The sequence below is a fragment of the Ruditapes philippinarum genome, unplaced genomic scaffold (genome assembly GCF_026571515.1).
Source record: "Ruditapes philippinarum isolate M1 unplaced genomic scaffold, ASM2657151v2 ctg10754_1_1_1_1, whole genome shotgun sequence".
Taxonomy (NCBI): Eukaryota; Metazoa; Mollusca; class Bivalvia; order Venerida; family Veneridae; genus Ruditapes; species Ruditapes philippinarum.
Window position 1 is genome coordinate 7,060 of NW_026852174.1, and position 24,274 is coordinate 31,333.

Below are 24,274 nucleotides of genomic sequence, written 5' to 3' on the forward strand. Positions count from 1 at the left end.
AGCCTGCAGAGATATCGCGTTGAATACGCAGTACCTAGTATTATTCAATAACCCTATTGACAGACAGCAGGTGGCTACGTTAGCGAGGAGAATATATCCTTCCTCCTATAACATCTTTATGAAACGCTTCGAACGAGCGACATCGAGACCGCACGGTTATCTAGTGGTAGACTTGAAATCCTCTACTCCAGAACATGACCGTTTGCGCGAAAACATTTTTGAAAGTCAAGGTAGGAAAAGACAGCCTGCGGATGATTCCGAAAATGAGATTAGTGGAGAAGAAAACTTGTCTGACAATACTTTAAATGATGATGTTGATGATGATTATGAGGAGGAGGAGATGGATGAGTCAGACGACGAAAATATTGGAATGAAAAGAAAGTCTTTCTTTACGGGACCTCCTGGTAAGCGTATAAAAGAAGAGCTCAAAGAAGAACGCAAACGTCATGACATATGGGATAGAAGATTTCAAAAGCCTTTACGACAGTCTTGTAAAGAACAATTTAAAGACGGGCTAAACAATTACATAGATCAAGAGTACTCTTTTGATGAGGCTTATGCTCGCACTGCCAATGATGCGTTGCCACATTTGAGAAAGAAGATGAGACAAAATTATGCCCAGTTTCTGATTGACTTTTACGCATTACAAGAGGACCCCACTCAGCAACAAATTCTCCAGTCAGCGAAGAAACTTAGACATCAGCACGACATGACCATTGAAGAATCTATCCGACAAGCCGTTAAACTTAGAAAAGACCGGTTTGAGGCGTTATGGCCCAATCACGACATCAAGGATTTTAATGGTGAGAATAATAAAGATGATGACAATGAAGATCACATATCAGATGGAGAATAAAAATACCGTAAGAATGATTTTTGCTCCTTTACTTTTAAAACACAACATGGGTTCCATAGAGGTGTACGATCATAAACAACAAAAATGGGTGCCGTATATAAATGACCCAGATAAATGGTATCAGCATTTTAAAGATTTGAGAGACGGTTACGTGACACCCGATTATAGAGGCCGGTACATTATAGGTAGCGGTAATTCGCGTAGAAGGCTCGTGACACTAGAAACGAAGCTCAAAGAAACGGAGAAAAAGCTTAAAGAAACGGAAGAGAAGCTTCAAAATGCACAACGCCCTGTGGTTAATATGGTTAGCCCCGTAACACAAGCGGTTGAAATGGCAAAGTCGGAAGTTAAACGATTACGTGATTCCAATATAGAAACGTTGGCGCCTAAGAAGCGTAAAACGGATATTGACTGGACTCGGTTCACTTTCTAAAATGGATAATTACCAGCTAGAAAATATATTGAAAAGATACTAGTGCCTAGTGACAGTGTGTGCGGCTGTTGAAATTCATAAACAAAAAGAAGATTTGTGATTTCAAATACAGACACGAGTGAAGGATCTGGAAAATATTAGGTCGTGGACCAGACAAGTCTTTTAATTCATTGAGTAAACGACCCAGTCAGTATACTGTTCACTTTGAGGAATTGTTGAAAAGAGCCTTACTGGATGAATTGCAGTCAAATACAGGATTAAAATTCGAAAATATGCGGACTATATTGTGTATATTACATCATGTATATAAACATAAAGGACCTTTTAACACAATTTGATGTGCAATGCAGGAAATTGAATGACGATTTTATTCGATTTTATTTTAGTTTCATGTATAATGAATGTAAAGGTACCCAATAAAAGGTTGTAAAGAAAAATATTGCCTTGTTATGTATAATGATACCATGTAAATGTAATTGATTGATACGCTTAAAATATAAAGAAGACAAATACTACTTCAAGTCAAATATGTTTATTTTCTATATGGTAACATATATAATTACAAAGTTATATATCATTTTACATAATGGGCTTTTATGTATGTCGTTTTCAGTTTAAACTGTTCTCTCTCAAGATAGAGCTTCTTTTCTCCAACACACTGTGAATATGATCAATAACTTTAGAAATTTGTTGTCCATTTTCGTGAACGAATTCTTTCATATTTGTATCGGATACAGGCATTGAATATAAAAAATGGGGGTGTGTATACTTTACATGAACCAGTATATGTACAGGTAACAATCCATTCTTCTGTCCTATTTCTTTTGCGCGTGGATACCATACATTAAACAGTTCATTCATTCTATGTAAACACTTGCGTTGAAAATCGACCTCTATACAGTCATACACCCGGAAAGGAACACCCATACTTATTGCCAACATTGACAATGAACTAGGTACCGCGTTATTTAAAAAATAACTTTTCAGTTCTGCCCGAGTATTAAGTTTCTCAGTAGTTTTTGAGCTTAATGTCATAAATGCTTGTTCCATTTGGTCGACTTGACACAAGTCTGTAGGTGTATATTCAGTCCCGAAATCATCATAGTCCATCTTGAGGGTTAGAATTCTAAAGACAGAATGAGAAAAATCTTAGATTCTGTATTTCTTTATACATGAAGGTTTCTCTTGATTGATCAGTTTATTCAAGCATTTGATTGCAAGTTATTTTTAGCTTATGTCTTCATGACCTATGAATAGAAAATTATTGAAATCGATTCATATATAAGTAAAATATGATGGTTTCAATATGAAAATATATATATTTTTACGCATAAGTGATTTTGAATTCCTGCATGAATTTTAGTATCGACAGCGTCTAAAAGTACTCTTGAATACCTTTAATTTGATACCAAAATGAATAAAATCGAACCATAAATAAGGACGCCATACTCTTTTGAATATTTTCAAACAATTTAGTGCAATAACGCTTTATCTAACATTGGTGGTTATATACACTAAGTCTATATGTGTAATATTTCAGTAACACATAATGATAGACCCATAAACCTAGGCATTTTCTGAATCTACTGATTGAAATCTTTTTAATTGTATATAAATTGAAGGGTTTTGTGAACTTTAAAATTTGGGTTTAAAAATCGCTGTTACGTAATATCTCTGTAACAGTTAAATATCGAATCAACAATGGGGTGTGTAAATTAAAGGTATTGAACTGTTCTTTCAATTGGTAGTCAACAATTAAAAATCATATCGTATTCGGTTGCTCTAGTAACCAAAATATATATTTTTTACGCACGAGTAATTTCACATCCGGTTTGATCGCGTGACTAAAATGTACTCGTCAAGACCTTCAATTTGATACCAAACACGACTATGTTTTGTTCATAAATGAAAAAGTTATGCGCGTTTTTCCGCATGAGTGATTTTGTCTGCCATATTGAAACTCTCCTATCTCAGAAACAGTAAAAGATAGATCTATATAATAATACATTTTCTGTATCTACTGGCAGAGATCTTTCAAACGGCATATAAATCTAAAGGTTTTATGAACTTTAGAAAAAAATGGTTTAAAAACCACTAATGGGCCATAACTCGATAACGGTTAAAAATCGAATCGAGAACCTAGGGTTTATTTTGAAGCATTCTGTCAGGTCTATCATTTGATGCGAAAAAAATCAAAATGTATATCGTAAAATGTTGCACAAAAGACGAAAAACGCTTTTTCTGTTGTATTTTTGTTCGGTTATAATAGTTTTTTTTGTTTTGTTTTTTATAATTTTGCACATTCGTGATGATCAGTTTTAAAACGTTTCTTTTCCAAAATGAGTTTAAAATTATGCCCCAGTGGTAAACTGACACTTCAATAAATAATTAATTACCCGCTTTTACTTTAGACGGGTAAACTTTGACAGTTGAATGGAGCATTGTCCGCATATCCGTCCCTAAATAAACATACGCCAGACCAAGTGGCTACTTTAAAGGGATTAACTTTAACATTTCAATAGGCCATTGTTAGTGTTTCCGTCCCTAAATAAACACACGCCATACATTGTGGCGACTTTACACTCGTGATCAGAGCATTTAGAAATAATACACTGATGATTTGTGTCATTTGGATTCGGACCGCCGAGGAGTCAACATCGTATGTATGTATTTTACGCAGATATTTATTAAATTATTTTACAGTAAATGTCCTTATTATTATTTTATATAGAAACATTATTTGACAGAGTCACAATATCGAATTAAATTGAAAATAAATTTCATATATTTTGTTATATGTTAAATTTTTTATAAAGAAACAAATTTAAAGTAATAAATTGTCTTATTTATAGTATTATAGAGAGTCAATTAGTCTGTCGGTTTTCAATTATATCTTAATACTAATGTATTTTCTTTTATTTGGAATGTTTATAGAAAAACACATTAAAAATAATATATTAATATTAAGTCAGTTTTTACGCAGATATTTATTGAATTATTTTACAGTAAATGTCCTTATTATTATTTTATATAGAAACAGTATTTGACAGAGTCATAATATCGAATTAAATTGAAAATAAATTCATATATTTTGTTATATGTTAAGAATTTTATAAAGAAACAAATTTAAAGTAATAAATTAATTGTCTTATTTATAGTATTATAGAGAGTCAATTAGTCAGTCGGTTTTCAATTATATCTTATTACTTATGTATTTTCTTTTATTTGGAATGTTTATAGAAAAACACATTAAAAATAATATATTAATATTTAGTCAGTTTTTATTACTAATTAAAAATATAATCAAGCCGTTTGCATTTTTTAAGAGATTCTACTCTATTCGAACAATGATTTTATTAATTGATATGTGTAGTTAAGCACGTATTTATACAAAGGTTATCTGTAGTTATAATAATGGTGATTATCTCCCCGTCTAGGGCCGAGGACCTGACCTTCAATGTCCGCGATTCAGGCCCTAGATCGTGTATACGAGTCAGCTCCGTATACTTCCGGGAGATATTATTTCTATTTATAACGTGATGATGTCATTCTTAAAAAAGAATCCAAAATGGCCGCCGCGCGTCTGTTATTCAACACGGCCACCGCGCATGTGTAGTAAGGTCATTTCTTTTATGCAAATGAGAAGCTATTAATAGAAAACAAAATGGCCGCCGCGCATGCGCATTCGTGGCCCTAAAGAGGCGCATATACTACTCATAGTATATAAACGGGTACACAGAAGACCTTAAGCTATCAAATTGTCATAATAATTAATAATAATATTCACCCCTTGATCATCAAGAACAAAATTACTATCCAGCAGCCGTTTACTGTATAAAATATATTTTATATACGGTGGTAATAGTAATTTTCTTGTTGCCAGTAGTCAGAGACAGGTGCATAGCATCAATACTGATACATGTCGAACGGGTAATAGGATTTGCAAAGCAATTGAAAATTCTGAAATCAGAACTTCCTGCAGCTATTATTAAACAGGGGTCACATATTTTATACGTCTGTTTCATGATTCTGGATTGTTGACAAACTAGCTTGATTGTAGAAAATATTTAAGTGATTAGACATACTAGAATGGAATATCATGATAGTTGATACTCATTAACAATACAGACAGATATAATTAAAATGTGAAGATTTTATCATTATCATGATTATGTAACGTTATAATGCACACACAAGTACATCTTGCCTTTATACATGTAATAAAGTATATAAAGTTGAGCTAATGGCCCGGTAGCAGAATGGGTTCTCCCTTAAAGTCTAAATTTCTGTCATATGTCTCCAATCTGTAAAAGATTTATAACTAGATGCATTTTATTTACTAAAGAACAAATTTGAAGCAATAAACTCTATATATGATTATATTTATTTGAAGCATCATAAATTTATAAATATTATACAAATATGGACTTTTTAGCTGTTGAATATGATGTGATATGTACTGAAAAAATAATATCGCCTCGGTCAATATTAATTTTTCAGTACATATCTCATCATATTAAACAGCTAAAAAGTTCATATCTGTTTTAATCAGAAAATCTATTTTTAGAGGAAAAAACGGTGAATATACTCTGAAAATCTATTTTTAGGGGAAAAAACACTGAATTTACTCTGATATTGACCTGTTATTTTTTTACAAAAAGTTGCTTGTTAGCCAATCAGGGAAAGGCATTTCAAAGCTATTTATAGATTATATAATAAACCAAAATAGATTATATCAAACATATTGTATAATTCACTTTAATTAGTTCTACGTAAATAAAATGTATATTATAATGGCATTATATTTTAAAAGTTTTAACAGGAAAGTGTTGATTATTTCTCCAAGATCATTTTCATACTGTTATTTAGTCTACATTGTCTACATTGTACAGTTGAAAAATAAAGCGGTTTATATGTTTAAGATTTATCCCTGTTTCTCGTATTCTCGGGGTTTCTCGTATTCTCGTGGAATCATTAAAACGGATGGAAGCGACGCTCGCGACTTCCGTCGATATCCGATAACATGTCTATTTAGCAGAGCATTTCATCTCCATTAAAAAAATAAAAGAAATGCGGCAAAAACAGATAAAAAACAAAAAAAACTGTGGAAATAATCGTAAAATCCAGAAAATTTGATTAAATTTATCAATTTCCCCCCAAAAATCATCAATTTTCTAGTTTTATCCATGTTGCAGAAACCTGTAGCGGGTCTCTGACGCAAGACGCTTCAAATGACGGTCTCACACTACTATTTATACAATACAGCTCAAAATATTTGTTCCACGAATAGATAATACAAAAAAGATATGAACTCCAATTAAAAACCAATAATGAAACATTCTTTGTCCTAAACACAGTTCATTTTTGACAACTGCAACGGAAAACAGTAGTATTCATTGTTAGAATCTCATATAACTAATAAGTAACTAATAAATAAACGTAAACTTAATATATATAAGAGAGATTATGTAAATAACAACACTAAATGGAGTTCAAACTATTTTTGGAACAATCAAAATCATTTGGTACCAAAGAGGCGTCAATATGATCCTTAAAGTTTGATATGGCCTGCCAAGCTGTTATTAAAACACAATAAAATTACAGATTTAGGCCATTTAACACTTAATTAGGTGTGGCACTAATGATTTGAACTGGTATGTAGAATAAAATCATCACATAGCGACCAGCCTTAACAACCAATCAAATTCCACGAGAATACGATAAGGCACCTGCTTCACAAAGAGGGTGAAGGTCAGTATATACAAGCAGAAATATCTTTTGTTTTGCTTACAGTTACGATCTTTCTTTCTTTGTATTTTGTTAATAAGGTATTTCTCTGTGTATCAGGCTAAAAATACTGTAACAGAATGTTTTATAAATATTATGCAACCAAGATTAGTCCTTAACCCCCCGAGAATACGAGAAAACAGGATAATGTAATATAATTATTCAATTTGTTAAATATAATAACCTTAATATTAAATGATAAAATCTTCTTTTATTCCTGCTGCTGAAGCCCCTTTGGTAATTGATTATTTCTTTATTTTAACAACTGACCAGTCAAAATACTCTGAAACCTTCTATTAATGATTAATCTCTGTGTTTACATCAAGTGACCGTAGTTTGTATACCTCTTATTTACTACTTCCGCTTATCAGTAGAGTGTGGGAAACTCCCCCATTAACAAGTTGTATGAACAATTTATTTACCTGTGTTTTATAGCTATACATGCTGCACAACAAACTTCATCATGGTCTTTACAAAACATGTCCACTAACTTGCCATGATGAATTGCGCACCTTTCTGTTGGTAGTCCGTGTCCTGTTTCAATATTTCCATCTGATTTGATTTTATCTGATTTGTCTAATATCTGGTGTGATCTTAGTGCTGGAAATTTATTGTGATGTTGAAGACATTTAGAACAGAAATACGACCCACAATCCACACAAAACTTAACTGCTTCCAGTAGTTTACCCGATTCCGAACACGGTGAGCAATTTGTATCAAAAATCTCCTCTGAACTAGCAACAACAGACGACTTAATGTCCTTGTCTGTCGCCATTTTGTTGGAGTTTAACAGTGTAACTATAATTTGACCTCCCAAGTTCTACTTCCTGGTTACAGTACAGTAGACCTATCTTTACACGGACACAAAAAATGTTTATCTCTCTTTGTTGGAGGAGACGTTCATACATGTAAGGCAAATTGTTCTATATCCTTTTTAAAGATGCCTTTACGAAACGAAATACAAGATCTCTTTAAAAAAGATAGAAACTCCTAAACATTTATATCTAACTTAGACCGTGTCTACACCTATTCAAGTTTCTTACATGTCACATTTAGATAAGCTAAATAAATGGCCCTTTCAACATTTTTTCAGGCACAATTTTTACTGAAATGTCTCATTAAGATAGCCCAGGATTTATACCTTTGTCTATGCAAGACTATCATGTTTCTGTAAAATATGTGAAAAAAAAGCGGGAAAATGATGCAATTAGCTAAAACAGAATGGAGTAAATGAAATGCGTTCATTCTTTTTTAAAATTGAAAAAATGTGACAAAAATTTATTTTGATGCAAATTCTTTATTTGATGAAAGTTATTCACTTAATGAACAAGATCATTTTAAATTCATTTTGACTCTACTTGAAAAAGAGCTCTTTTTATTTTTTTTACAATGTATTTATTTATTATTTTTTTTTATTTTTTTATTTTTTGCTCTTCTGTGTATCAGCGTATTGATTTGTTCCTTTGACCAAGACATTGTCATTATTTACTGAAATTCAAAGGGCATGTACACTGAATCAGTGAACAACAAAAAGTCAGAAAATAATAAAAAATAACAGCACTATCAAACCTTCGGGCACATGTTTTTGTGTCAAACCGGTGTTATCAGTGTCTTGACAGCCAAAAACTTGTAGAAAAATAGAACGTGTTCTAACTTTCTTGCAAGGAATTATCTTCTTGGATGTCACATAATTTCTCTTTAAAACTCATTCAAGTAGGGTGTCTACACTATCCAATACAATAGAATATGATACTTGCATTCAAGACTTGGATAGTTGTAGACGGGCACTTACGGAGGAATTACGCAGGTATTTTACATTGTATTTGTTCATAAACCACATGTATATAGTCTATTCTTTTACATTGTAATGAATAATATATGAATCCATGAAAGTAAAAACAGCTTAAGATACATTTATTTCATTAATATAAAAACGTCCGCATAATTATCAGATTTTATGTAAACAAAAGAATTTAATGTTCCAGCTACTAGAACGCGATACTGACACTAAATTTCTGTCGGGAAAAATCCTTCTTGTCAAATAAATTTGAAAACTGAAAAAAATTGCATTTATTTAATAAGCCTACTAGACAGAATTAATTTAAAGCTCGGCCATTTCCAAGCTAGAGCTAGGCTACCTTACTCAACATGGCGTCGGCGTCAACGTTGAAGAGTACAAATTCTGATATTGACCTGTTATTTTTTTTATAAAAAGTTACTTCTAAGCCAATCAGGGTAAGGCATTTCAAAGCTATTCATAGATTATATAATAATATTTTCTAATAATAATTGGAGGTCACTATCGCCAGCTCATAATTCTGTCACAGATTTTGAATGAGTACTGTAATGCCTTTTTTGTAAACCTAGAAAATTCTTGATCAAGAAGTTATTCACTTAAAACTTAATACATGTCTTCGTAACCATTATAGTTGGAGGCCAACAACTCAAATATGGCGCGACGCTAATCGTTCAAAAACCCATTGATGGTATTCACTTGAAATTTAAATCATGTTTCACAATTACAATTGAGGGTCACTTTCCAAGACCCATTATTCTGACATGGATTTTGAATGTAATATGCCCTTTCGGGACAAAAAATATTTTGTCAATGCCAAAGACTTATAGGTATGTCATTTGTTGTCAACAAAATATTCCTCTTTGTTAATTATTACATTTTTTCCCATCAAGTCCAGAGAATAATCGAGCCCTCTGTTCTACTGACAGCTTTTGTGGTGCAATACAACAATTGTTGATAGAAAACTTAACAGGATATTTAAACATATCAATCTTATTTTAAAACAACAGAAAACACAAACTTTATACGCCCTGGAAATATTAACTTATAACAGTCGCTTTACACTTATTTTCAATCACATGACCCATTGTATTCTTATCTATTTCTTTTAGAGCAAAAACCATAGCTTTTAGTACTTTAGACACCGGTACATACATATATTAGTTAAACATATATTTGAATGATGCATCACAGTCACTTTTTGCAATTTCTATTTCTGTACTTTTTAAAAAGATTAAGGGTGATTTTGATGAAACAATGTTTGTTTTTACAGTTTTTACAGAGTACATTCAATTCGAAACGCTTAATATTTTATTGATATACATATTAGATAAATATAGTTTAATATATGTATTTCCCCAGAATTACAATTAATTTTCAATGTCTGTTATCTCATAAATGAGATATTCACTGTGATTGTCGAATATGTTTAATTTAATATGAAAAAAGCAACTAAACATTGATTAAATTAACGTTCATATTCATAAATGTGTTATAAAGGACAATGGAACAATCACGAAAATAACATTCCAGGTAACGAACATGAGTTTGTTACAAAGTCTCTTACAGGAACAATTAAGAAACTACCTACAAATTTTCAATTATATGATCTGATTTTGATACAATGAGTATGATAGATCTTAAAATATGTTTATATAAACTGAAACTTAATCTTCATTTGATTTATCAAATCAAAACTGTCTGTTACTTAAATGTTCTTTTCCAATTTTCAAATACCAATAATAATGTTTAACTCAAAAAATATTATGACTTAAGGTTGTCTAAACATTGTGTTATAAGCATAATATATTTTATGGTAACGATCATTTTGTGTTTGCTGGAAGCTTTTAAGGCAGCTTGGTAAAAGGGTTAACAGTTAATATTTCTTAATTTACGGAAACATATATTGATAAAGTTCATCAAGTATAATTTAAGTATATTGATAAAGTTCATGTGTGGCGGCATGGCCGAGTGGTTAACGTGTCGGACTAGTAATCTAATGATTGCTAGCCGCATGGGTTCAAACCCCGTCTGGGGCCAGTCGTTGTTTCCTTGAGCAAGAAACTTTACACTCATTGCTCAGTACTGGTTTGTTCCAGGAACGGATTCGAAAGTGTGTCTATAAGCTTATAGCTTCCTACACAATCGAACTAAAATAAATTCTGTATAAACCAAAGTTCATCAAAAAATGATTTATATTCATGTAATAACTTTGTATGCATACCCTAACTGAAGAATGATTTATTTAACTTCAATTTCACCGAATTTTGACAAAAATTTAGTAAACCGGCAGAATGACGTGTTAAGCAAATGTAAGTTCACAATAACTCTCATTCTCATTGTTGTTCAGTGCAATTAATATATTCTTATTTCTGTCTGTAGTTTATGTGTATTTAATTCATATCGAGTTAACCACTCGGCCATGCCGCCACACATGAACTTTATCAATATACTTAAATTATACTTGATGAACTTTATCAATATATGTTTCCGTAAATTAAGAAATATTAACTGTTAACCCTTTTACCAAGCTGCCTTAAAAGCTTCCAGCAAACACAAAATGATCGTTACCATAAAATATATTATGCTTATAACACAATGTTTAGACAACCTTAAGTCATAATATTTTTTGAGTTAAACATTATTATTGGTATTTGAAAATTGGAAAAGAACATTTAAGTAACAGACAGTTTTGATTTGATAAATCAAATGAAGATTAAGTTTCAGTTTATATAAACATATTTTAAGATCTATCATACTCATTGTATCAAAATCAGATCATATAATTGAAAATTTGTAGGTAGTTTCTTAATTGTTCCTGTAAGAGACTTTGTAACAAACTCATGTTCGTTACCTGGAATGTTATTTTCGTGATTGTTCCATTGTCCTTTATAACACATTTATGAATATGAACGTTAATTTAATCAATGTTTAGTTGCTTTTTTTCAGATTAAATTAAACATATTCGACAATCACAGTGAATATCTCATTTATGAGATAACAGACATTGTAAAATAATTGAAAATCTGGCGACATACATATATTAAACTATATTTATTTCTAATATGTATACCAATAAAATATTAAGCGTTTCGAATTGACTGTATACTGTAAAAACTGTAAAACAAACATTGTTTTATCGAAATCACCCTTAATCCTTTTTTTTAAAATTACAGAAATAGAAGGTGCAAAAAGTGACTGTGATGCATAATTCAAATATATGTTTAACTAATACATGTATGTACCGGTGTCTAAAGGACTGTACTTAAAGCTATGATTTCATGCTCTAATAGAAAAAGATAACATTATAATGGTCATGTGATTGAAAATAAGTGTAAAGCGAATGAAGGTGAATGTATCGTATGTGTTTATTAGTTAATATTTCCAGGGCGTATTAAGTTTGTATTTTCTGTTGTTTAAAATTAGATTGATAGGTTTAAATATCCTGTTAAGTTTTCTATCAGCAATTGTTGTATGGCATCACAAGAGCTGTCAGTAGAACAGAGGGCTCGACTATTCTCTGGACTTGTTGGTAAAAATGTAATAATTAACAAAGAGGAATATTTTGTTAACAACAAATGGCATACCTATAAGTCTTTGGCATTGACAAAAACTTTTTTTGTCTTAAAAGGGCATATTACATTCAAAATCCATGTCAGAAATAAGGGGTCTTGGAAAGTGACCCTAAATTGTAATTGTAAAATATGAATATAGGTTTCATGTAAATACTATCAATAGGTTTTTTGAACGATTAGCTTCGCGCCATATTTGAGTTGTTGGCCTCCAATAATGGTTACGAAGACATGTATTAAGTTGTAAGTGAATACCTTCAGTACTTTCGAAGACTGATGTTGCATGCAAAACCAAGAATTTTCTTACAAAAAAGGGCATTACTCATTCAAAATCTGTAACAGAAATATGAGCTTGCGATAGTGACCTTCAATTCTGATTAGTAAATAATCTATAAATAATAATAATCTAAATATGTGAATGATGAGATATATAATATGATTATATCATCTATAAATAGCATTGAAATGCCTTTTCGCTGATTGACTTAGAAGTAACCTTTTGTAAAAAAAATAACAGGTGAATATCATCAGAGTTTGTACACTTTAACGTTGACGCCGACGCCAGGTTGAGTTAGATAGCCTTTAGCTTTGAAAAGGTCGAGCTTTAAAATATGTCTGTCTAGTAGGCTTATTAAATAAATGCATTTTTTTTCAGTTTTTGCAAATCTTTGACAAGAAGGATTTTTCCCGACAGAAATCCAGTGTCAGTATTGCGTTCTAGTGGCTGGAACATCATATTGTTTACATAAAAATAATTATGCGGACGTTTCTAAATTAATGAAATTAATGTATCTTAAGTTGTATTTACTTTTATGGATTCATATATATGTGGTTTATGAACAAATACAATGTAAAATGCCCGCGTAATTCCTCCGTAAGTTAGATATAAATGTATAGGAGTTTATATTTCTTAAAGATATCTTGTATTTTGTTCTTTGAAAAGGAAATAGAATAATTTACTATATATATAGCGTTGTTTAATGTGTGTTGTAAATGCACACAGCCTGAAATCCGATTATTTTGTATGATAAAACGTAAAACCAAACTTAAGCATATATATGTATAATACAAAGTGTACATGGTATAATACATTTATCACATCACGGATTCATGAAATATCTTATCCCATTTTATAAACGGTATCCCCAGATAAATATAGATAGTTACATTGTATTTAGTGGTGTACACCCTTCAAACATATCTTCAAATAATTTACGTATAACCTTACATGTTTACAGTATATGTATGAAAGTTTGGCAACATTCGATAGTAATTAATCGTCATCCTAACAAAGAGAGATAAATATTTCTGCACCTTAGCATAACCAGGAAGTAGTACTTGGGAGGTCAAATTATAGTTACATTGAAAGGATCAAAGTTTAACCTCTCCCACAAAATGGCGACAGGTAAGGACATTAAGTCGTCTGTTGTTGTTAGTTCAGAGGAGATTTTTGATACAAATTGCTCACCGTGTTCGGAATCTGGAAAACTACTGGAAGCAGTTAAGTTTTGTGTGGATTGTGGGTCGTATTTCTGTTCTAAATGTCTCGAGTATCACAACAAATTTCCAGCACTAAGATCACACCAGATATTAGACAAATCAGATAAAATTAGATCAGATGGAAATATTGAAACAGGACCCGGACTACCAACAGAAAGGTGCGCAATTCATCATGGCAAGTTAGTGGACATGTTTTGTAAAGACCATGATGAAGTTTGTTGTGCAGCATGTATAGCTATAAAACACAGGTAAATAAACTTGTTAATTACTGCATTTAAAATCAATAAGTTAAATGATACAATTGATATAATGTATTAAAATCCAATATTTCAACGTGATACAGTTTTTAACTTTATTCTTGCATGTATAAATCATTGACTAATCTTTAATTTAAATAACCTATTATAGACTACAGTTAATGCATAATTATACTCATTACAATTCTAAAGTTAAACGTGAAACGTGGTATGGTGCACTTTTTTGTTTCTTTTGGCTAGTCACCATTCACAATGTCATTTAGTAAGTGAGGCAAACAATAATTTTCCTCGCTTGAAATAATATGCTAACTTTATGTCGGTACTTATAAACCTGATACAATTAATACTTAATCTGTAAACAGTAGATTGTGTTATCAAAATATATCAATATTTCAGGTAATGTATAAATGTTGATTATCTACCCGACGTTGCCCAGGGTATAAAGAACAGTGCTGAGTATGGAAAAACTAAATCATCACTCGAGAATGTTCTCATTGAATTAAGAGGTGTGATACAAGCTAAAGCAGATAATCTCAAAATACTTCAAAAAGAAAAGGAGCAGTTATTTGAAGAGATAGAAAAGTTGAAAACGGAAATTTTGATGAAGGTTGAAGAGCTGGTAGAAACTTCGAAACAACAAGTATCATTGAAATATGGAGAAATAAATAAACATATCCAGTCAGATCTAGACGCTTTAAATACTATTTTAACAACGACAACCACAGATCTCCGGAAACTGTCAGAAAAAAATGAATCCCAATTGTTTGTAAATCTCAAAGCAAGTAAAGTTTCTATCAAGGATGTCGAAACTTTTTTGGGTGAATTATCAACAGGTAAAGTAAACGAGATTTTGGGATTGATGGCGAGTAACAATCTGAAAGATCAACTAAATGACATTGAGAGTTTGGTTGTTGACATTGATGTGAAGGAATATAAAGCAACACTTTCTGAAACATACAAGATCGATCCGAATGGTTGTCAAATAACTGGTATATGTGCCATGGATGATGGTTCATTTGTCATTGCCGATTTCACACATTTAAAACTGAAGCGACTGAATGAAAATATGACGGTAACAGATTTTGTTGAAGTAGGTGGAAATCCATACTCAGTATGCAGAGTAGGGCAAAACGAGGTTGCAACGTACATATGTGGTAAACGTCAGATACAGCTTTTTTCGCTCGGAAAAACTATGCAGTTGACATCGACAATAAATATCAGCAAGTGTAATGATCCTGTTGGTGTTTGTTATGATACAACGCTTGACGCTATCATGTTATGTGACGGTGATAAAAAATATCAGTATATAAACAAGTCCGGTAACTTAATAAAAATATATGAGAAGAATAAAAATGGTGACCAGCTATTTACAAAAGCAAGACAAGTAGCAATGAACATGAATAATCAGCTCATGGTTGTTTCAAATGACACCGGAAATAATGTGAACGCATTGACAAAAGATGGTGAAGTAGTTTGGACATTTAGTGATCCAGGATTGAAGAGACCATGGGGAGTCTGTATCCTGCCAGGAGACATAATCTTAGTCGGTGGACTTAGCTCAAACACTGTACTGCAGGTTAACAAGAAAGGTGAAAAGATCAGTGAACTGTTGGGAGCTTCTGAACAACTAAACAAACCGCTTGCATTGGCTTTTGACAAGAGGAGTTCGCGGCTGTTAGTTGGAAGCAGTTCAAACGATTTACGCGTCTACACGTTGTCTAAGACATGAACTATACTTGGGGGATAATCAGAAATACCATTGGCTTGGCATGATACTATCAAACTTTGTTATCATAATAGTTCTGTGATGAAAGAATGTTCATTGTTTTGGTAAAAATCATTTCAAATAACAGGCATGCCTTGCTATCTCGTGTGCACGCTATTGTTAACATTGGTAATTGATAATTTTCAATTCATATTTCTGTTTGATTAATACATGTGAAGTGTGATCATTTAACTTAAAGCATTGCATACTTTATCAGCAACTTAGTTATTTAGTCTTCATCTCGTCGATGTTTCTAATTATTTGTAACCTTTTTAATTAATTATGTAGGGTTCACATTTAAAGCTGATCCCCAAAAAATGAAACCAAAATTTTTTTTAAAAAAATTTAAAATTCAAAAAAAGTATGAATTTTAAATAAAGGGAAAAGATTTCCCGATAAAGGGAAAAACAAACCAGTTTTTTTCGCAGTTACAATAAAAATTTAAAAAAAGAAAAAAGGGTTTTTTATTCTGCAGTACATTAAATTAAAAATATCAAAAAAATTGGGGTTTAATATCAATATTACCCTATCATATAAAAAAATTTGCAAATGAAAACCCCCCAATTTTGTCTATTTCGACACCAAAGTGCCCGCTTGCTTAAAAAAAGGTCCTTTTTTAGTTTCAGACCAGTAAGAAAATATTATAAATATCTGATTCTACCAGTACTAAAATAGTTATTGGCATATTATCTTTAATAAAAAATTTATCTAACTTTGACATATGTCTGAATGTTGTTTGATTTTTTTATTTTTTTTTAAATTTTTTTTTTTTTTTGGAAACAATTGTTGCATATGCCAGAAAACAAAATCTTATAAAATAATTTAGTTATTGCCTCATACTCGATATGAATTGAATACACATGAGCTACGGAAAGAAATAAGAATATATGTATTGCACTGAACAACAATCAGAATGAGAGTTATTGTGAAGTAATATTTGCTTAACACATGTCATTTTACTAGTTTACAAGATTTCTGTCAAAATTCGGTGATAATGAAGTTACATTAATTAATTTCGGAACATACATTTCATAACTCATTGTTCAGTTTGGGTATGAATACAAAGTTATTACATGAAAATAAATCTTTGTTGATGTTATTTATTAATATGTGTTTCTGAAAATTAAAAAATGTTAACTGCTAACCCTTTGTCGTGAAAGCTTCCTGCAAACACATGTTCCGTTACCATAAAATAGAATGCCTGTTACCAATTATATATCAATTATGTAAATTGAATTTAAATTATCATCTTTAATATTTCTTGAATGGACTGTGTCATGAATACATAATTATTGATGTTTGAAAATTGGAAAAGAACTTTTTAGTAACAGACAATTTTTATTTGATACATTAAATGCAGATTAAGTTTCAGTTTATGTGACCATATCTTAATGTCTGTAATACAGTTTTAAACAAATTATACAGTTTTAAACATCACGGATTCATAGAAAGATCTTACCCCGTTATGTTTTGTATTTTATAAACGGTATCCCAGGATAAATATAGATAGTTACATTGTATTTAGTGGTGTACACCCTTCAACAAGTACATATTGACTTTTTCAATGATTTCGATTGACAAAAACGGAATATTTATAACCTTAATTATATGTTTACAATACATTTGTATATGTATGGGAGTTTGACAACTTTCGATAGAATTTAGTTACTCGTCATCATAAAAAGGAAAGAATAATTCTGTGTCTGTGTTATTCATTTTATCATAATGTAACCAGGAAGTAGTACTTGGGAGGTCAAATTATAGTTACATTGAAAGGATCAAAGTTTAACCTCTCCCACAAAATGGCGACAGGTAAGGACATTAAGTCGTCTGTTGTTGTTAGTTCAGAGGAGATTTTTGATACAAATTGCTCACCGTGTTCGGAATCTGGAAAACTTATAGAAGCAGTTAAGTTTTGTGTAGATTGTGGGTCGTATTTCTGTTCTAAATGTCTTCAAGATCACAATAAATTTCCAGCACTAAGATCACACCAGATATTAGACAAATCAGATAAAATCAAATCAGATGGAAATATTGAAACAGGACCCGGACTACCAACAGAAAGGTGCGCAGTTCATCATGGCAAGTTAGTGGACATGTTTTGTAAAGACCATGACGAAGTTTGTTGTGCAGCATGTATAGCTATAAAACACAGGTAAATAAATTGTTCACACAACATTAAAATCAATAAGTTAAGTTATACAATTGATGTAATGAATTAATATCCAATATTACAACGTGATACAGTTTTTGGGGAGGCTATGCCGACCCAATGTTAATAACCGTCCGTCAAATCTTACTGCCGCGGTAATCAGGTCAAAAAATAGTACCTTGATTTTTTCTAAGCTGTCTCATCACTCATCACAGACATTTACAATATGAACTTTTATTTCATATCTGCGATTTGTAAAGATAATAATTCTCTGAAAAATTCTTGATTTTTGTTTGTTATTTTTTCAAAATCACTACTCCGTTGACGTTCATACTGCCGCGGTAATCAGGTTTAGGCATACGTACGTTGGTAATAAATAGTTCTGGTATGAAAACCCTTCTATATAATAACTTTATCATATTTTTTTTAAAACAAAAAGCATAAATGAAAATTTATAGGTAAATGCTTTAACTAGGTGGCAAAAATTCTTTATTATTTTTGATAACAATTTTCCAATTACTACGCAGCGACCAACTGTTTTATGACGGGTCATTAACTAGAACGTTGCAACACGTAGTCTCAATATCATGCATGTTCTTTTGTTGTTATAAAAACCATTAATAGTCCTTAATATTTTTTTAAAAGACAAAAAATGGTAAACTGTCGCTTACATCAGAGACATGGATCATGCTTGCCTGATAACTAAGGAAAACTAACTTTTTAGTACACCCTAGGAGGTTGTACGCGGAAAACGCTCATAAACCGCTATAATCATATAGCTGTTAGTAAATATTTTGCATACATTTAACTAAAAAATTCACTAATGGTGATGAACGTATAGTTTGAAAACATTATATTCTTAAACCATGGTATCGCCGAAAAAAAAAACTATTTAACTACAAAATCCGTAAGGACCCCTCCGACAAAATTTCACCACAAGATTACATTTAATATTAGCAAAAAAAAAACAAGCAATACTTATATTTTCATCTTACATAATTCATTAATCAAACTTTTAACATAAAAATATCTTTTAAAAATAATGTCTGGCAATTGACAGACTCTGATCTTTTATTTTGTAAAGGAATAAATTTAAACATGTGCTCTTTTGTTTAGGAATATTTTGTAGTGAAAGTCTTAATATATCCACTTATCTCATAATTAGAATTAGACAGGTCAGGGATTTTATACAACCAGCAGTTTAGTTTTCTACGCTCATTTTAATCCCAATAGAAAACATTCAAATATTTGGGGTAAAAAACATGGCCAAAGTACCTAGTAGTCGTTTACCCGGTGGTGATCCCATTAAACTGATCATAGATTCGAATAGAAAACACAAATAGAAACATGTGTTTCGGTACAACAACAAAATCGGAAGTAAAGTGAACAGTTAAATGACAGAAATATGTGGTCAAATATGTTTTAACAAGGAAATAATTATTTCAGAGAAAGACGCAAAGATCAGTCTTCAATCAAATGAATGACCCCGTATTGTGTAATTAGAAAGTTTATTCAATTCTAGGGCAACGAATCATAATTTGATAGTTCGTGGTGTGATAAAATTTTTCAACACAGATTATGAGATACATGAAAATGTTAAAGAATAAGAAACTTTAAAAAAACAAAACATAAAAAACGCATATATATACGAATGACTTACAGTCGAGCATGGGAAATTCTTCAACATACCTTACGAAATTTTAATTTGAAAATGATATTTGCGCGCGCTGAAGTGATTAATGTTTATTTGAATAAATCAAATAAAAGAACTTATATGTTTGTGTTCTAAAAAGAATTAGCGGCATAAGACGAATTTCGTTTTCATTTTTACAACACTTGAAAAATTACTACAGAAAATATGTTGTTGTTTTATTGTTTTGTTTTCAACAAGAGTGTGTGTTTTAAGTTCATTCATTCTCGGCACCGGAATAACCATATGTCCGAGATTAAAGCATCGGGGACGTCTTTTTCAAGCAGAATCTTCCTTGTAGCCCATTCTTCGTTCGTTAGTGGTAAAGGAGACGACAGTATGTCAAGGCATCAACTTCCTGACTGACGACAACAAAAACGGCATTCATTAGCGTCAAACCTCCAGAGTAAGTTACGACAGGTCAACCAATCACCTCTGGTACTTGAGATGACTTGACCTTGACCTGCCGTGTGCCTTCTCCGCGACGTGCATACCTCTGGAGGGATTGGAGAAGTTTCAACAAAAACCTCCAAAACACGCTATTTATAACACCATTCATAGCACTGACGCTTCGATGTTCTCATCTATTTGCGTGAAATGGTCGACAAGGAAAACCCAACGTAATAACCGCACACTCTGTTAACAACAGATTTTCCGCAGTATATATTTCAAGCTAGTGAGGTTTCAAATCCATAAGTTGGTTGAGTGTTGGCGGGCGTTAAAAAAAAGAAGATAAAAAAAAAGAAGATATAACTTCCTGATCAATTTTCACTTAGGTTGATTCAATTGAATAAGCTTTGCAGATATGTATTTTTTCAAGAAATATTTAGCTTTAATATTATCCGAAGCCGTCAAAGTCAGTGACGAGTAATGAAATGGGAATAATTTTCTGAAACGTGATTTTATTCGAGATATGCTTCGGGAGAAGACAACTTTCTTTTCCGTAGAGCATGAATATTAATACTCATAACAGAGACAGTGTCTTATTGATCTCAATTATGGTACATGTAAATATGTATAATTTTTATGTTCAATTAAAATGTTGCTTAACTTGCAGTTGTTATTATCATTCAATGATATTAAAATGACATAAAGTATTTATGAATGAACAGTCCTAGAATATTTTGATAAGGAACCGTCAGTTGTAAAATGGTATTATATGATCTTATAATGAACAGTCGTTCAATACCTGCTGGTATGTCATTTATAAATGGTTTTTAGGTTTTTCTTTAACAATCCGAATGTAGACCTCAATGAAATGTTCTGGAATATTAACAAAATGAATAGTCAACCATATTAACCATTTATATGAATGGCTGAACGATAAATGGCGCAATGTGCATATCTTCTTATTTAACAGCACATTTTAAGCAAAAAGAAAAGAAACTATACGTCTGAAACATTCTGTCATAGCCTCCCCATCAGTACATTCAGTGCTTTGATTAACTTTATTGTTATTGACTAATCTTTAATTATAGACTACAGTTAATGTATAATTATACTTATTACAATTCTAAAGTTACACGTGAAACGTGCTATGGTGCACTTTTTTAGCTCACCTGTCACAAAGTGACAGGGTGAGCTTTTGTGATCGCTTTTCGTCCGGCGTCCGTCCGTCCGTCGTCCGTAAACTTTTACTTTAAATGACATCTCCTCATAAACCACTAAGCCAATTTCATTCAAACTTCACATGAATGTTCCTTTGGTGGTCACCTTTGAAAATTGTTCAAAGAATTTAATTCCATGCAGAATTCTGGTTGCCATGGCAACCAAAAAAGAAAAAATTTAAATATCTTCTTCTAAAAAATCCAAAGAGCTAGAGCTTAGATATTTGGCATGAAACATCTTCTAGTAAGTGTCTACCAAGTTTGTTGAAATAAAAGCCCTGGGGTCAAAATTGGCCCCGCCCCAGGGGGTCATTGATTTTCCCTATATGCATATAGTAAAACCTAAAAAAATATTCTTTAAAAGAACCAAAAGACCTATAGCTAAGATATTTAGCATGAAACATCCTCTAATGGGTGTCTACCAAGTTTGTTCAAATAAAAGCCCTAGGGTCAAAATTGGCCCGCCCCAGGGGGTCATTGATTTTTTCCTATATGCATATAGTAAAAACTTAAAAATTCTTCTTTTAAAGAACCCAAAGACCTAGAGCTAAGATATTTAGCATGAAACATCCTCTAATGGGTGTCTACCAAGTTTGTTCAAATAAAAGCCCAGGGGTCAAAATTGGCCCCGCCCCAGGGGGTCATTGATTTTCCCTATATGCATATAGTAAAAACTTTAAAAAAAATTCTTGTAAAGAACCCAAAAAGACCTAGAGCTAAGATATTTAGCATGAAACATCTTCTAATGGGTGTCTACCAAGTTTGTTCAAATAAAAGCCCTGGGGTCAAAATTGGCCCCGCCCCAGGGGGTCATTGATTTTCCCTATATGCATATAGTAAAACCTAAAAAAAATCTTCTTTAAAAGAACCCAAAGACCTAGAGCTAAGATATTTAGCATGAAACATACTCTAATGGGTGTCTACCAAGTTTGTTCAAATAAAAGCCCTGGGGTCAAAATTGGCCCCGCCCCAGGGGGTCATTGATTTTCCCTATATGCATATAGTAAAAACTTAAAAAATCCTCTTAGACCTAGAGCTAAGATATTAAGCATGAAACATCCTCTAATGGGTGTCTACCAAGTTTGTTCAAATAAAAGCCCAGGGGTCAAAATTGGCCCCGCCCCAGGGGGTCATTGATTTTCCCTATATGCATATAGTAAAACTTTTAAAAAATTCTTGTAAAGAACCCAAAGACCTAGAGCTAAGATATTTAGCATGAAACATCCTCTAATGGGTGTCTACCAAGTTTGTTCAAATAAAAGCCATGGGGTCAAAATTGGCCCCGCCCCAGGGGGTCATTGATTTTCCCTATATGCATATAGTAAAAACTTCAAAAAAATCTTCTTTTAAAGAACCCAAAGAAATAGAGCTAAGATATTTAGCATGAAACATGTTCTAATGGATGTCTACCAAGTTTGTTCAAATAAGAGCCCTGGGGTCAAAAATGGCCCTGCCCCTGGGGTCATTGATTTTTCTTATATGTGCATAGCAAAAACTTAAAAAATCTTCTTTGAAAAAAACAAATAGCTAGAGTTTAGATACTAAGCTTGAAACATCTTCCAATGAGTGTCTACCAAGTTTGTTGTAATAAAAGCCCTGGGATCAAAATTAGCCCCGCTCCGGGGGTCATTCATTTTCCTTAAATGTGTATAACAAAAACTTAAAAAATCTTCTTTGAAAAAACTCAAATAGCTAGAGTTTAGATATTAAGCACGAAGCATCTTCTAGTGAGTGTCTACAAAGTTTGTTAAAAAAAAAGCCCTGGGGTCAAAATTGGCCCCGCCCCGGTGACATTGATTTTCCTTATATGTGTATAGCAAAAACTTAAAAATCTTCTTTGAAAAAACCCGAATAGCTAGAGTTTAGATATTAAGCATGAAACGTTTTCAAGTAAGTGTCTACAAAGATTGTTCAAATAAAAGCCCTTGGGTCAAAACTGGCCCTGCCACAGGTGTGTCATTGTTTTTAACCATATGTGTAAAGAAAAAACTTGACCAGCTAGACCTTAGATGTTTAGCATAAAACATCTTCTAATGGGTGTCTACCAAGTTTGTTCAAATAAAAGCCCTGGGGTTTAACTGGCCCCGCTCCGGGGGCCTATATACAGGTGAGCGACTTCAGGGCCATCATGGCCCTCTTGTTTGTTTCTTTTGGCTATTTACAAATGACATTCACAATGTCATTTAGTAAATGAGGCAAATAATCATTTTTCTCGCTTGAAATAATATGCTAACTTTATGTCGGTACTTACAAACCTGATACAATTGATATCTGTAAACAGCAGATTGTGTAATCAAAATATATCAATATTTCAGGTCATGTATAAATGTTGATTATCTACCCGACGTTGCCAAGGGTATAAACAACAGTGCTGAGTATGAAAAAACTAAATCATCACTAGAGAATGTTCTCATTGAATTAAGAGGTGTGATAGAAGCTAAAACAGATAATCTCAAAATACTTCAGAATGATAAGGAGCAGTTATTTGAAGAGATAGAAAATTTGAAAGCGGAAATTCTAATGAAGGTTGAAGAGCTTGTAGAAACCTCAAAACAACAAGTATCATTGAAGTATCGAGAAGTAAAGAAACATATCCAGTCAGATCTAGACACTTTAAATACTATTTTAACAACGACAACAACAGATTTCCGGAAACTGTCAGAAAAAAATGAGTCCCAGTTGTTTGTAAATCTCAAAGCAAGTAAAGTTTCTATCAGGGATTGTGAAACTTTTTTGAGTGAATTATCAACAGGTAACGTAAATGAGAAGTTGGAATTGGTAGCGAATAACAGTTTGAAAGATCAACTAAATGACATTGAGAGTTTGGTTGTTGACACTGATGTGAAGGAATACAAGGCAA

The 24,274-nt window shown here is 32.0% G+C and overlaps 2 protein-coding genes across 2 annotated transcripts; both read left to right on the forward strand.

Moving 5' to 3' along the window:
• The first annotated feature begins 13,772 nt into the window (after positions 1 to 13,772).
• Positions 13,773 to 15,479, forward strand: LOC132751495 (E3 ubiquitin-protein ligase TRIM33-like). Its single transcript, XM_060741663.1, has 2 exons — positions 13,773 to 14,191; positions 14,597 to 15,479. The coding sequence occupies exons 1-2, from the start codon at positions 13,839 to 13,841 to the stop codon at positions 14,598 to 14,600; spliced, it is 357 nt and encodes a 118-aa protein (XP_060597646.1). The 5' UTR covers positions 13,773 to 13,838; the 3' UTR covers positions 14,601 to 15,479.
• A 2,288-nt stretch (positions 15,480 to 17,767) lies between these two features.
• LOC132751503 (E3 ubiquitin/ISG15 ligase TRIM25-like) lies at positions 17,768 to 24,255 on the forward strand (the record flags this gene model as incomplete). The annotated part of the gene is made up of 2 exons (XM_060741675.1): positions 17,768 to 18,120; positions 23,730 to 24,255. Coding segments are annotated over exons 1-2 (879 nt in total), but the record flags the coding sequence as incomplete, so codon positions are not given.
• Positions 24,256 to 24,274: the final 19 nt, after the last annotated feature.